Genomic DNA, 14,720 nt, shown 5'->3' on the forward strand with positions numbered 1-14,720 from the left:
TATCCCCTATTTCTAGGGCTGAATATTTTCCACAAATTATAACATTTTTCATACATTTTGTCAGTCCAGAGAATATTTTCCTCATTCGATCTGTCGATGAGAAATGCTGTATCATCTCTTCACCATTTCTTCAATCCCACCTGCTCATTGACTCCATCTTAAAAATTCTGCACAACCAAAATAGTGACAACTATGTTGCAAAGCAGTTACTCCAACTAAAAGATAGTTCTGATGGTCCGGGCACCATTATATTGCAGGTATAACAAGTAACCAGTCCTCTAAAAGGTTCTTTCATCTCTGCCACTCTTGGCAGGGAGACTAGTAAGATTAAACGTGAACTTACCAGTTTGAAGTTTGATCTTTATTTTATGAGGAGTTACGATGAGGGATTACGTGAAGACCCCGCCAGCACACATGCGCGACATTCTTCAAAGCAGCGGTGTGGAATCACAGAAAAACACCGTAATTGAAATAAACATAGTAAAGATAAGGAGAACTAAGATACCAGTTGACCTTTATAATTGAGGGTGGGAGCGGAGGGCACGTAATCCCTTAATTTTACTATTTTAGACTTCCGGTGGCGCCATGCTGGACTAGCAGTCGCAACTTTTAGCTCCGCTGCTGTAAATTCGCGATTTTTCGCGTTAAAATCGGGTCTGGAGGTCGGGACCAATTCAAAATGCCGGAGCCCCGGGACATCGCGCTGACGACGTCATCAGTAAGCGCTGTGATTTAAACGGAGGATAAAGGCTTTTAAATGAAAAAAACATCTCCAGCTCAGAGCCCTCAGAGAACAATCTCAAAACAACTGCTGAAAACCCAGAAACCTGAAGAACAGACCTCTGAAGTGGATTCTGGAATGGCTACAAGATCCAAGACTGAGATGGCTACTAAGGAGGAAAATGAAATGGAGGAGATAAAGAACTCGGTAAGAGAACTGAGAAAGGATACTGAGGCTGGAAACTAAAAAATGATGGAAAATATTAATGTTAAATTGATGGAAAATATGTCGAACATCAATGCTGGTAATCAAAAAGTTATTGAGTGCATTGGCATTATACAAAAACGAATTGAGGATGTGCAAGAAGAGCTAACGGGGAGAATTAATAAAGAGGAAGAAGAGTCTACGAAGAAGTTTGAGGCTGTGCATGTAATTGTTTCTTCACATGTAACTGCAATGAAAGACATGGAAACAGTTGTTGAACAAATGGCTGAAGATATGCAGGGAATGAAGCTAGAACTAGACAGCCTCAAGAGTCAACTGGCGAAAGTCTCAGATAAATGTCTTGATCTCGAAGCTCGCTCAAGACGCCAAAATTTACGAATACTGGGAGTAACAGAAGGGGCAGAGGGAAACAACGCCCGTGAGTTCACTGCTAACTTAATCAAACATGTACTCAATTTACCTGTGGAACCGGAAATTGAAGTTGGACATCGAATACCTAGATTTAAGCCAAGATCACAAGCAGATCCAGCCCACCCACGACAGATCATAGTCAAACTTCGGGACATTTCAGCACTTGAAGAGCTGATGAAAAAAATCAAAGACAGAGTGAAGATGACGTTTGGAAACGACTCTATCAAACTCCTCCGGGATTATCCCTATGAGATCGTGCAAAAGAGAAGAAAGTTCTCACAGACAAGACAGATTCTCCATGGAGTTAAAGATGTCAGATGTGGCGTTTTTTATCCGGCCAGGATGCGCATTACTTTCAAGGGAAAAGAGAAAACTTTCACTAATTCGGACGCATCTTATAAATATGCCCAAGAGATTAATCAAGGCAGCCGGACAATATGGACAAATTATTTCCTTTTATTACTTCACAGAGAACACCTGAAGATAAGGGAAGAAACACCATTTTCTAAAAGTTTAAAATGGAAGAGCATTTCCACGTGCGCTGGTCTAGACACCTTATCTCCTTTGGACGCTTTGTAATTCAAGGACATTCTTTGTTCAAAATGAAGGAAAGACTGATAAGCAACGCAGAGACGAACAGCAGAGCCGAATGTGGAAAACATCACAAGGACAAATGGCGGTTTAAGTTCTTAAAATAGCTTTACAAAATATAGAGAATTAACAATAATTAACAATACTAATATAGAAATATAAATGGAAACTAATTTGAACTATATAATGGGCAAAATGTAATAATGTGTTAAAAAGACTGACTAGCTCGTATATAGAGCGAGACAGTTAAGCAGGGATAAAGAAATAATAAATAACAAATTTTAGAACTAACGTAGATAATACTGAAAGTTTAAGTGCTATGTAGTTCGTGTGGGGAAGGGAGGAGACTCAGGCACCTGGCATAATTCCAGGAGCCTGATTCTGGTTAACCCTTTCAGCCAACAGCTTACTGTTATCAAAGGTATAACTAATTATAAATAATTAGTAGATAAAAGTGTTAGATATATAAATTTCACAGTAGCTGAACACAAGATCTGATAAGTCTGAATGAAATATATATATATATATATATATAGTGTAATTGGGTGAAATATAACTGATTTTGAAATGGTACCGCCCTCCTAGGTTTAGAGTAATAAAGGGAGCAGAGCTAATTGTACAACATCAACTTCGGAAGTCGAATAGATGCCGAATCCCACAGACGGGTGGGACACTCACTACAGTGTCGAATACTCCAGACACTGTAATTTTACTTGTTCAATTTTTTTTTAATCACAATATGTCACAACTATGTGGTTTTTTTCAAGGACAATCGCAAAAGGGATCTACCAAGGAAGTTAGTAATATAAACGCCCCCCAAATAGTCCTGAGGTATGGATGCACCGTAATAAATAAGGGTATTAAAATCAGTGAAAATGCAAGATGATAAACAAAAGAAAATGGGAGGAATCACACTGTGTAGCTGGAATATAAGGGGTATTAATGAACCAATTAAAAGGGGCAAAATACTAGCTCAGTTGAAATCATACAACACGGACATTACTTTTCTACAAGAAACGCATCTTAAACATCAAGATCAGATGAGATTGAGGGCGAATTGGATAGGCCAAACATTTCACTCCTCACATACTTCGAAATCCAGAGGTACCGCAATTATTATTCGCAAAGGAATACCATTCAAAGCAAAGAACATTATATCAGATAAGGAAGGGAGATATCTTATAGTTACAGGAGAAATCCATGCTACGCCAATCACTTTGGTAAATATATATGCGCCCAATTTTGATAATCCTCATTTTTTCAATAAAATCCTGAATACAATCGCAGAATTTAACTACCAAAACGTTATAATTGGAGGAGACTTCAACTGTGTTTTAGATCCGTACTTAGATAAATCGATGCAAAAACAAAGAGGTAATATGAAATCTAAAACTAATGAACTCTTAAATACATATATAAAAAATACAAATATAGCAGATGTTTGGAGGATCGCGAATCCGACTGGAAGGGAATACTCGTTTTATTCAATGGTACACAAAACATACTCACGTATAGATTATTTCCTAGTGGATACAAAACTAATCCCTTATACTATGAACCCTAAATATCACACCAGTACGATTTCAGATCACTCCCCGCTAACTTTCGTTTTAAAATTAGAAGGAATGTCTACGAACAAATCGTTCTGGAGGTTTAACTCGCAAATTCTGAAAGACCCACAAGGGAGTATATATCTAAAAAAACAGATGGACCTATTTTTTTAGACAAACGATACACCAGATATATATTGAGTTTCTCCAGCTTTTTTGTGTACCTTCGATTTTCCAGCATCTGCAGTTCCTTCTTAATCACCAGATATATCGCCCACTTTACTATGGGAATCCTTCAAAGCATTTATTAGAGGAGTCATTATCTCGTATCAAGCTTTTCAAAACAAAAAGAATAAGAATGAACAAAGACAATTAGAAGAACAAATCAGACAACTAGATATAGATAATGCTAAAGATCCAACTATGGATAAACATAATAAAATTTTAATACTGAAATTTAAGCTAAATAAATTATTGTCAGAGAAAGTTATAAGACTATTCCAAATTACAAAACAAGAACATTTCGAATTTGGGGATAAACCCCATAAACTTTTGGCACGCCAACTGAAAAAACGGGAAAAAGATCATGCAATTTTAAAGATTAAATCAGATAGAGGGGAATTATTAACACTACCTAATGATATCAATAAAAGATTTGCTCAATTTTACAAGAATTTATACACATCGAAAACGCTAATAGACAATAATAAAGTTTCAGAATTTCTGGACAATTGTAACCTTCCAAAACTAGAACTGAAGGAACAAGAGGAACTGGGAGCACAAATTACATCTAAGGAAATAGAAGACACAATAAACACACTTAAGAATGGAAAAATACCAGGACCAGACGGATTCAGTAATGAATTTTATAAATGTTTTTATGACATAGTTACACCACGTCTACAGAAAATGTATACATACGCTTTTAAAGAACAAATCTTACCTGAAACACTAGCAGAATCAACGATCACATTAATACTTAAAAAAGATAAAGATATAGAAGAACCAGGCTCATATAGAGCTATTGCTTTGTTAAATACGGATCAAAAAATATTAGCGAAAACACTAGCTAGAAGACTAAGTAAATATGTTAGTAATTTATACCTAAGAGACATTCATTTAATAACCTGAGACGTCTGCTTAACATAATGCACTCTCACAAACCTCAAGAACAAGAGTTATCTATCATTTCATTGGACGCAGAAAAAGCGTTTGATCAAATAGAATGGGATTATATGATTAAAGTATTGCAAAAATTTCAAATGGGAGAGAACTTCATCGCATGGATAAAATTATTATATAACAAACCCACGGCTAGAATATTAACTAATAATATACTATCTACGAAATTCCAATTATCAAGGGGCAATAGACAAGGATGTTCATTATCACCGCTGTTATTTGCTCTGGTAATTGAACCTTTAGCTGAAAAAATCAGAACACACCCGGATATTTACGGTTATAATACAAAATATTCAAATAACATAATATCTTTATATGCAGACGATGTACTACTGTATATCACAAAACCCCAAATCAGTATACCAAACATATTAAATCTAATTGAGGACTTTGGATCTTTCTCAGGATACAGAATAAACTGGAACAGAAGTGAAATTATGTCGATAAAACCGAAAGACTCAACACATCTCTTGAAATTCCCCTTTAAAATAGCCACAGAAAAATTCAAATATTTGGGAATTGAAATTACTAGAAACTATCACGCTATGTTTAATGCCAATTATAGTCCCTTACTTAAGAAACTAAATAATCTAATCAAATTCTGGAAAACGCTCCCGATGTCTTTAATAGGTCGAATAAATGCTATAAAAATGATCTTTTTACCACAAATCCTATATTTATTTCAATCAATACCTATATATCTTCCAAAACTCAGACATTACAAATTTTATATGGGATTATAAATCCCACAGAATACAAAGAGCACACCTTAGTAAACCAAAAGAGATGGGTGGTCTAGCGCTCCCTAACTTTATGTACTATAATTGGGCAGTAAATATTAAAAATATGATTCACCTGCTGGACAACTCTGCCCAGCAGGTGGACTGGATTGTAATGGAGAGAGAGGACTGCTCTCCGTGTAATACAGGAGCGACTCTCCTCTCACCAATGAATCTGAATATCAAAAATTACAATAAAAATCCAATGATACATAGCACAATTAGAACTTGGAAACAAATAAAACAGAATCTAAAATTAAGAAATCTATCTCTTTTAATGCCAATAGTCAATAATCCGTCGTTTAAACCTTCAATTATAGATAAATCATTTACACAATGGGAAAGAATGGGAATCAAAACGCTCGGAGACTTGTATGAATTGGGAAAATAATTATCATTTCAACAATTACAACTGAAATATAATTTGAAAAATAATCAATATTTTAAATATCTTCAAATCCGTGACTATCTGAAAAAATACACAAAAGACTATCATAACATGTCCCCAGACTTATTGGATGAAGTCATGAAGACAAAGGCTGAATCAGCAAATCTAATATCATACTTATACAACATTATTTTAGATATAGAAATACCTACAACTGTTGGTATTAGAAGAGACTGGGAACAAGAACTAGCTATAAAAATGTCAAAAGAGAGCTGGGATAAAAACTTACTATATGTGCATAAATGCTCGATCAACGTACGACATACTCTAATTCAATTCAAAACATTACATAGACTATATTATTCAAAAACCAAAATAAATAAACTTTTCCCCAATGTCTCACCCATTTGTGATAAATGTCAGTCACAAGAAGCTACCATAGCGCACTCTTTTGTTTTTCGTATAAAAATCCAAAAATTCTGGAACGAAATATTTGAAATCTTCACAAAATTAATTAAAATAAAACTTGTACCAAAAGCAGAATGGATAATTTTTGGAATATCGGAAGGTAACCCCGAACTAAACGTGTTTCAAAAGAACTTACTTAATTATGGGCTAATAATGGGAAAAAAGCTTATACTCAAATTCTGGAAAAACGCTCCAATACCAACAATAAAAATGTGGATTTCAAACATGTTCGAAACATTACACCTGGAAGAGATGAGACTCCTCCTAGCAGGCAAAGCAGACCACTTCCAAAAGACATGGTCTGCATTTATGAAACTATTACAAGCATAAGGTGCAATAGTAATTTAAAAAATAAATGGTACCAGGATCTGGTAACGGGGGGTAAAAAAAAACAAAAAACACGGTTGGTATATCTTTTTTTGCGGAGTTTTGTGTTATAATAGAGCGATTGTTTCTCCTTTTTTTTCTTTTCTTTCTAGGATCTATTTCCTTTCTTTACTTCCTTCTCTAACTTCTTCTCTAAGGGGCTTTCTTTTCCCAACACTTTCCTGCACCTTCATGACTCTTGCTCACTTTCCTTACTTCTTTTATTTCTACCTTTTTTACAGCTCGAAAAATGAAGTGGTACAACAAATGTAATAAGATATATGTGATGTGTATTACTGTAATTTACTGTACTTCTAATAAATATAAATAAAAATTTAAAAATTAAAAAAAAATCTTGCTATTTTACTTCGGAGTCACGTGAGTGACTACGTGAAGATTTTAAAGCTCTGTGATTTCAAACCGTGTAACAGTCCATGCTTCACTCACTGCCGAAGTCATCCAAGGGAGGAAGTATGTTATCCTAATTAAACATGAATCTGTTTTATAAAACAATGACGATATTTATTTTAAACAATAACAAAGAAAGTAATGCTCCCCCGGGCTTAAATTATATATTTGCAGTCTAAAATCCTCTCTGCAAATGACACAGGTTTTACAATCAGCTTATTATAGAATGTTTGGAAAGTTCTTTCCGTGGACCACCTCGCTGTTGCCAGGATGTGGTCCAATGGCACGTCCATATTCTTAGCCACCGATGTAGTGAGTGAGATGTGTAAATGTCAGTATCCACCCCAGCAGCTCCCAATACCTGTCTGAGCCATCTAGAGATGGTTTGTACCGACACCCAACCATGTGGCTTTTTGTAGCTGACCCATAGTGCCTTTTCTCTCCCTCAGGGATCTTTGGTTGTGTTGAGGTATTGTAGTAGATGTGTCATGACACATAAACGGGGGTCAGGTGGGTACACCCAGAATTCCATAATTAGTCCTGAAGTTCATGGTCTGCTCTGTTTTACCAGCTCCCGGATAGTAAAAGTAACTTGGTCAGATGTTATGACCATGTTGTCCAGTCTGAGTAGGTGAAGGGACTGGACCCTTTGGGCTGAGACTAAAGCCATCAACATAGCTGTTTTCAGGGTAAGCTGTTCCAGAGTGAGGGATCTGGCTGGTGGCCATCCCTTTAGGTATGTCAGGACGACACTGACATCCCAGATCTGGGTGTACCTAGGTCTAGGAGGGTTAGTATTGAAGATGCCTTTCATTAATTTGACCACCAGCGGATGAGACCCTATGGACTGTTGTCCTGGTGCCTGCCCCAGATAGGCTGACAGTGCACTCCTAGCACAATTGATTGTACTATAGCTCAGACCTTCATCGTGGTGAAGGCTGGACAGGAACTCCAGTACGTTAGTTATGGTTGCTGTTGTTGAACAGTATGCTTCCCATTTTCTGATGCTGGAGAGATATTGTTTCTTAGTGGAAAATCGGTGAGATGCTGTCATCATATCCACGGTACTATTTGACAATCCCGGGTCCAATAATGGTCTTTTTAAAATCTGCAACCCAACAGATTTATTCTGTCATGGCATGGGTGACTCTCGCCTGTGACAGGGTGGATCAATAGATCTGGTCTGCTGGGGATGGTCATGGGTGGTTCAGTGACCATGTCAAGGACCACTGGGAACCATGGCTGTGTAGGCCAGTCGGGTACTACCAAAATACCTGAAGCAGAGTCCATCTGTATTTTGTGTAGTACCGACTGATGATGCAGAAGGGGGGAAAGGCATAGAAAATAGTTTTCCCCAGTTCAGCGAGAATGCGTTCATCGCCGCTGCCTCAGGGTCTGATTCCCAAGCGACATATGTTGATACCTGGTGATTCAGTCGGGATGCAAAGAGATCGATATCTGGTGTTCCATATTGCTTTGTAATTTCAGCAAATGCTTTGGGGTTTCACATCCATTCGGTGTTATCATTGAATTTGCGTGACCTGGTGTCTGCCACTGTATTTAGCTTACCTGGTAGGTAAGTTGCTGATAGCCAAATATGTCTGTCAACACACCATTGCCAGATTGTGTTGACCAGATTATCACATGATATCGATTTTATCCCGCCCATATGATTAATATAGGCCACCACTGTGGTATTGTCAATCTGTAAGCGGACATGCAAATGGTGCCTAGTTGAACAGTAAGCTTTTAACCCATAAAACGCACCCAACATTTCCAAATAGTTTATACCCAGTGTTTGTAGTAGTGATGATTCTTGAGTATTCCATCTACCACCCATACTAGATATAGCATTAGTTGCTCCCCAACCTTGAGCACTAGCATCCGTTTGTATCGTAAGTGTTGGATTATTGATAATGATGGGACTGGAACTATGCCAAATGTTCTCTTTCCACCATTGTAATTCTGATATTGCTTTAGTTGGTAATTTCATGGTTCGGTCAAAATGACCTGCATGTTGTTTTAACGCTTGCACCTTTGCTCTTTGTAAGTTTTGGTAATGCAAAGGTCCAAGCTGGGTAGCTGGAAATGCTGCTACTAATTTCCCAATTACTCTTGCCACTTGTCGAATGGTTGGTTGATTGGTAATCATTAATTTGTTGCAGGTTTGTGCCAATTCTGCTGCTTTTTCTTTTGGCAATGTTACAGACATGTGGACTGAGTTAATTGTGAATCCCAGATAGTCCATTGTTGTGGATAGCGTCAACTTAGATTTATCTGGATGTATGACAAATCCCAAAGTTTCAAATAAATGTTTAGTAACTAATACTGCTGAATTAGCTAATTCCAGGGTTTTGCCTATTATCAAAATATCATCAAGATATGCCATGACAATATGTTTTTGTTTCTTAGTATTGCCAGGGCTGGTTTTAATATCTTGGTAAACAGTCTTGGGGCTGATGTTAGACCATTAGGCAATGATTTATACTGCCATTGTTGCCCCATCCAGTTAAACTTTAGGTATCTACAATGATCCTTATGAATGGGTACTGAATAATATGCATCTTTTAAGTCGATGCATGTCATAAAGTATCCTTTGGAAATCAATTGTTTGGCAGTAACAAATGTTTCCATTTTGAAATGTATATACTTGACAAAAGTATTCAATGTCGTTAAGTCAATGATGATGTGATATCCACCATCTTTTTTGGTTTTAGTAAAGATATTTGATACGAATTCCAAAGGGACATGTTTTGATTTTTCTATGATCCCCTTTGTATGTAGTCTCACCAGTTCTGCTTGTCCATCGCATTTTTCTTTTTGTGAGAGGGTAAATTCCCTGTGGGGTGGTGCATGCTGAACTGGTGGCATACTTTCTTGAATAAATTCAATTTTGTATCCTTGAATACTTTGTAGTATATAATTGTCAAGAGTGATAGTCCTCCATGCTTCCAAAAACAGGTGTAACCTCCCCCCTGTTAGTAAAGGCCCTGCACCTTTTATGTTCTGCAAGCAACCAGATCCACCTACCTCCATTGTTACTGGTAGAATATTAATTTCTTGGGCTTCCGGCTCTTTATCTGTCGAGGTGGTGCTGTGTGGGGATAGCGCATCTTCCATGGGGTCCACTCTGGGCCCTGTCCTAAAAAAGACTTCCGGGGATGATATGCGGGCCCCATGCTTTCACCAGTACCATGTTGTTGACGCCTACTGGTGGTTGCGTAGGGGTACTGCCGTCTGGGTTGCGTGGTCTTGCTCGTTCCAGGGCCTGCCCTCATGAGTCCAAGTGCTTTAGACTCCTCGTCCAGATCTTTTACCTGTTTTGGTAGATCTTTGCCAAATAGCAGGATTTGTGGTTGTGAGGTCGGCGTTTTGCACAGTCCTGCAAATTTGGGGTTGAGGGCAGGTCTTATGGCTTCTTTCTGGAGGTTATTGATTTCATACTGTGTGTTACACAGCAGAGCCAGGGTGTCTTGTTGGTTATTTGTCATATCGACATCGTCCACGGAACGAGCGTATGAGGTTATAGCCGACGTCAGGAGCTTTAGTATTTTTTGTAGTTTTAGTTCTTGGGTTCGGATACCCAGCCCAATGTATCCCCAGATTTGGCTGTTGACAGCAGGTACATTGAGCGATATACAGTTTTCTGGAGGTGTGTATAGATCCATCGCCTCATTGACTACCTGATCTTGGAGTGGATTAAAGGACAGGTAGTCAATGCTGGCCGCCAGTTTTGGCTGTAACGGCTGTCCCGCTCGCGGTGTTACTGCATAGCGATTTACCACTCCCAGCAGCTCTTCCTGTTCCTGCACCCCCAGCATACTGCCGTGTTCTTCAGCCCTAACCCCTGTTCATGACCCCTATTCTTGACCAGCCCAGCCCTGGTCACCAATGCTCCCCTCTGCTGAGGGTGATGCGATGGCCAGTGCTTGGTAATGCACTGTAGCGGGAGTGCTTGTACTCCCTTGGCGGGCTTGCCCCATCTCCCGGAGCAAGTCCCACTGGAGCATTTGCTCCATGAGCCGCTCCATGCGGCCCAAACGGTCACCTCTGCCGCTCTCGGGCGGTGAGTCTTCCGGACCGGACTCATCAGAGTAAACCGGCCGGACCGACTTCTGTTTAGCCTTGCCTCCAGCCCGATGCGGTTGTTCGAGCTGTGCAGCTAGCGGCATTGGGCTCGGCTGTACAGAAATTTTGTCGATGACTATGGATCGCAGCGAGTGCGGTCCAGGTGCCACTGGTCGCCCCCCCACTGCTGGGACCCTCCTGGGCCATCACAGCCGGACGGGGTACGACCTTCTTTGCTTGTCTTCCCTTGTTCATGTTCTCTGTAATGATAAAGCAGAACAAGGATTCCAAATACGACCTCAGAGTAAGTTTTACTTACCTGGAGGTCCCGTTTTTAAACTTGTTGCGGGAGAGCTCGTGCTCCCGCCCGTCGCTGTTGCACTGCGTGAGACACTATGTCGCACATGCGTGCTGTCGGAGTCTTCACATAGTCACTCACGTGACTCCAAAGTAAAATCCATATTTTCTAAGGAAATACACTGCAATCTGTAAATAAAACGATGCCAAATATAGCACAAAGTTAAATCAGTTCACTTGTAAGGGGACATATGGACTTCAAGGAATCAATGGATATGGGGAAAAAGCAGGAACGGGGCTACTGATTTTAGATGATCAGCCATGATCATAATGAATGGCAGTGCTGAGGGTCGAAGGGCCGAATACTCCTGCACCTATTTTTCTATGTTTCAACAGGTATGTATCAATCACAGGTGTTTCTCCAATAGACCGAAGGGGCGGGGGAACCCAGTGGGGGGCCATCGAGAACGTAGGGGGTGACCCGGCGGGGGGCCACCGAAAACAAAGGGTGGATCCGGCTGGGGGCTGCTAGGGGCTGCCTGCAGCCACATGTGGGGGCAGTCTGCGGCCATGTGTGACAGCAGGCTTGGTTCGCCGCTGCGAGCATAAGATAAGACTGTTCAATTAACTTTTTGTAACTCTGTCGATGCCAGAAACGTGGCAACTCTTGTCTACTGCCTAGGTGAGGTCTGCTGTGTGATTTTACTGAGTTGTACGAAAAACAAAGCATATCACTGTACCTAGGTATATGTAACAATAAAGTATAAATTGAATCATTGAATTCACCTACAAATACATAAGTATTAAATTAGAATTACACTTTTCCTATTTATATATTTGTTTTATTTATCATTTAGTCAACCAATAAACTACAGTATCACAAAGAACCATCTTGTCAAATTAGGTTTTACGTAGACTCGGAGTCATTGCAATAATATAATTTATTTCAAATTATGTGTGTTGCATACACTTCTAACAAGATAGATAGTGTAAAAGTAATGATCATATTTTTTAATATTCTGAAATATTGCTTGTAGTTATATCGCCAAACTGTATTCTGTATCAAATAACAAGTATGCTTAATCCTTTTTTTAATAGAAATGGCAAGGATTCCATTATTCTGACTGTCCTTCAGACTTATCAAGTGAGTATGTTCCTTAATTCCATTATGTACTGTGTGTTTGCCGTCCTACAGGTAGGATTTAAATTCCCCGGGAACATTAGATAGCAGATCACTTCAGTGTTCGGAAATAGCCTACGCTTGTTTCCCGAGCTATTACAGATTATCTCATCCTGGCAAAGCAGCAATTGGCTGCTCCAGTTAAATTAATACCTGTTATTATTCAGAAACATTTGCGAGGAAGTCTGCATATGTTATGCTGTATAATTTTAATCCAGCTACTCAAGATTTCAAGCCTGGGATTTTAAAAGATCATTGGAACTTAGCCTCTTTCTCATGAATTAGGCATTTACAATTTGAGCTCCGCAACTAATCTGTTATATCCGTAGGGAGCAAAGAAGATCAATCTGTCTCATTGTTCCCAAAATCTGGATCGCTTTCAGTGTAATAATCTTTAGTTGAGTAGAAAAGACAGACAGAAAAGTATCATTTAATAAATGCATTAGTGATGTTAAATTAAAAGACCCATCCGAAAAGTTTGAACTAGTGCTCTATCCTGGAGTTTATCTTACACTCTGTTACCAAAGTAGAAAGTGGAAATACGGCCTGGATCAATGTGATTAACAATATGGGGTTACCTTTGCAATGTCTAGCACCATCTAGGACATGGCAACATCTAGGACATAGAGTGTTTAGAACACCCTGAAATATCCAGTCCATGCAGAGTGCCTTAGGAAAAACTAAAAAACTTCAAATCTTATGCCAGTTAGGGTATATTAGGCAACCTAGGCAATACAACCCAATCACTTGTAATAGTCCACTGAAAGAGAATTCAGAAGGAAGACTTGTCATATACTGAGTCCTCATTATTCACAAGGGATCGGGCCACAAACACCAAGGCCATTGGCGTCACACTAAGACTGCATTGAGATACAGTGGGCAAGCCTCCATGAATATTATAACTACTATTTAAGTTTCAGTTTCAGCTAACATGTAAAACTTCCCAAGCTCCTGATCCCTGGTGTATCTAGTCCTGATGTTAACCATGGTTCTGGCTCTGTCCACATACCCAGCTTGACCCACACACCTGACTCCAGCCACAAACACAGACCTCACTCCAAAACCCAGCCTGGCCCACACATGCACTCCCACACATCCAGCCCACACTCTGCAACCAGCTAACATCCAGCCCACACTCCAAAACCCAGACTGACCCACACATCCCCTCCAGCCACACAGAACAAGCCCCAGTTACTCTCATGGCCCAGACCCCTAAACCTGGCCCCGGCCACAAAGCCAGCCCAAATCCCTGCACCCACACATTCAGCCCACACTCCAGACTCGGCTCCAGAACCCATCTCAAAACTGTTTACCCTCTAGACTCCAGTTCCACTGACTGACTTCCCTTATTCCTGAACCCTAGTGTTCCCAATCCTGACCCCCAACCCCAACCTCTAGAGCAGGGCAGATCAGCAGATGGTAAGTAGGTGGATAACAAAGACATAATAGTAGCATGCTATTTTTAATAGTAAATAAACCTTGTTTCCTCCAATGGAAGAAAAAAGGGGTGGTGTAATACAGGAGCAACATTTGCCAAACAAAACCATTAGCAGTTCACAGGCTGCCACAGAATATCATTAACATGGAAACAGGCCCTTCAGCCCAACTTGCCTATGCCGACCAGGTTGTTTGTATGTTCTGAATCTCCCAGCACTTAATTTACTTTAGTTTAAAGATACAGCATGGAAACAGACAGATTGGCCCACCACGTCCATGCCATATAACCATATAACCATATAACCATATAACAATTACAGCACGGAAACAGGCCATCTCGACCCTTCTAGTCCGTGCCGAACACGTATTCTTCCCTAGTCCCATATACCTGCGCTCAGACCATAACCCTCCATTCCTTTCCCGTCCATATAACTATCCAATTTATTTTTAAATGATAAAATCGAACCTGCCTCCACCACCTTCCCTGAAAGCTCATTCCACACAGCCACCACTCTCTGAGTAAAGAAGTTCCCCTCATGTTACCCCTAAACTTCTGTCCCTTAATTCTCAAGTCATGTCCCCTTGTTTGAATCTTCCCTACTCTCAGTGGGAAAAGCTTATCCACGTCAACTCTGTCTATCCCTCTCAT

At 39.7% G+C, this 14,720-nt stretch overlaps 1 protein-coding gene across 1 annotated transcript in view; it reads left to right on the forward strand.

Moving 5' to 3' along the window:
- The window catches only part of frmpd3 (FERM and PDZ domain containing 3), a 114,543-nt gene that overhangs the window by 18,970 nt on the left and 80,853 nt on the right, over window positions 1-14,720 (forward strand). Inside the window, exons 4-5 of the mRNA XM_033030603.1 lie at window positions 11,311-11,314; window positions 12,553-12,598. Coding sequence (XP_032886494.1) covers window positions 11,311-11,314; window positions 12,553-12,598 — 50 coding nt within the window. The remainder of the gene's footprint in view (window positions 1-11,310; window positions 11,315-12,552; window positions 12,599-14,720) is intronic.

Source organism: Amblyraja radiata, chromosome 12 (assembly GCF_010909765.2).
Source record: "Amblyraja radiata isolate CabotCenter1 chromosome 12, sAmbRad1.1.pri, whole genome shotgun sequence".
Classification (NCBI taxonomy): Eukaryota; Metazoa; Chordata; class Chondrichthyes; order Rajiformes; family Rajidae; genus Amblyraja; species Amblyraja radiata.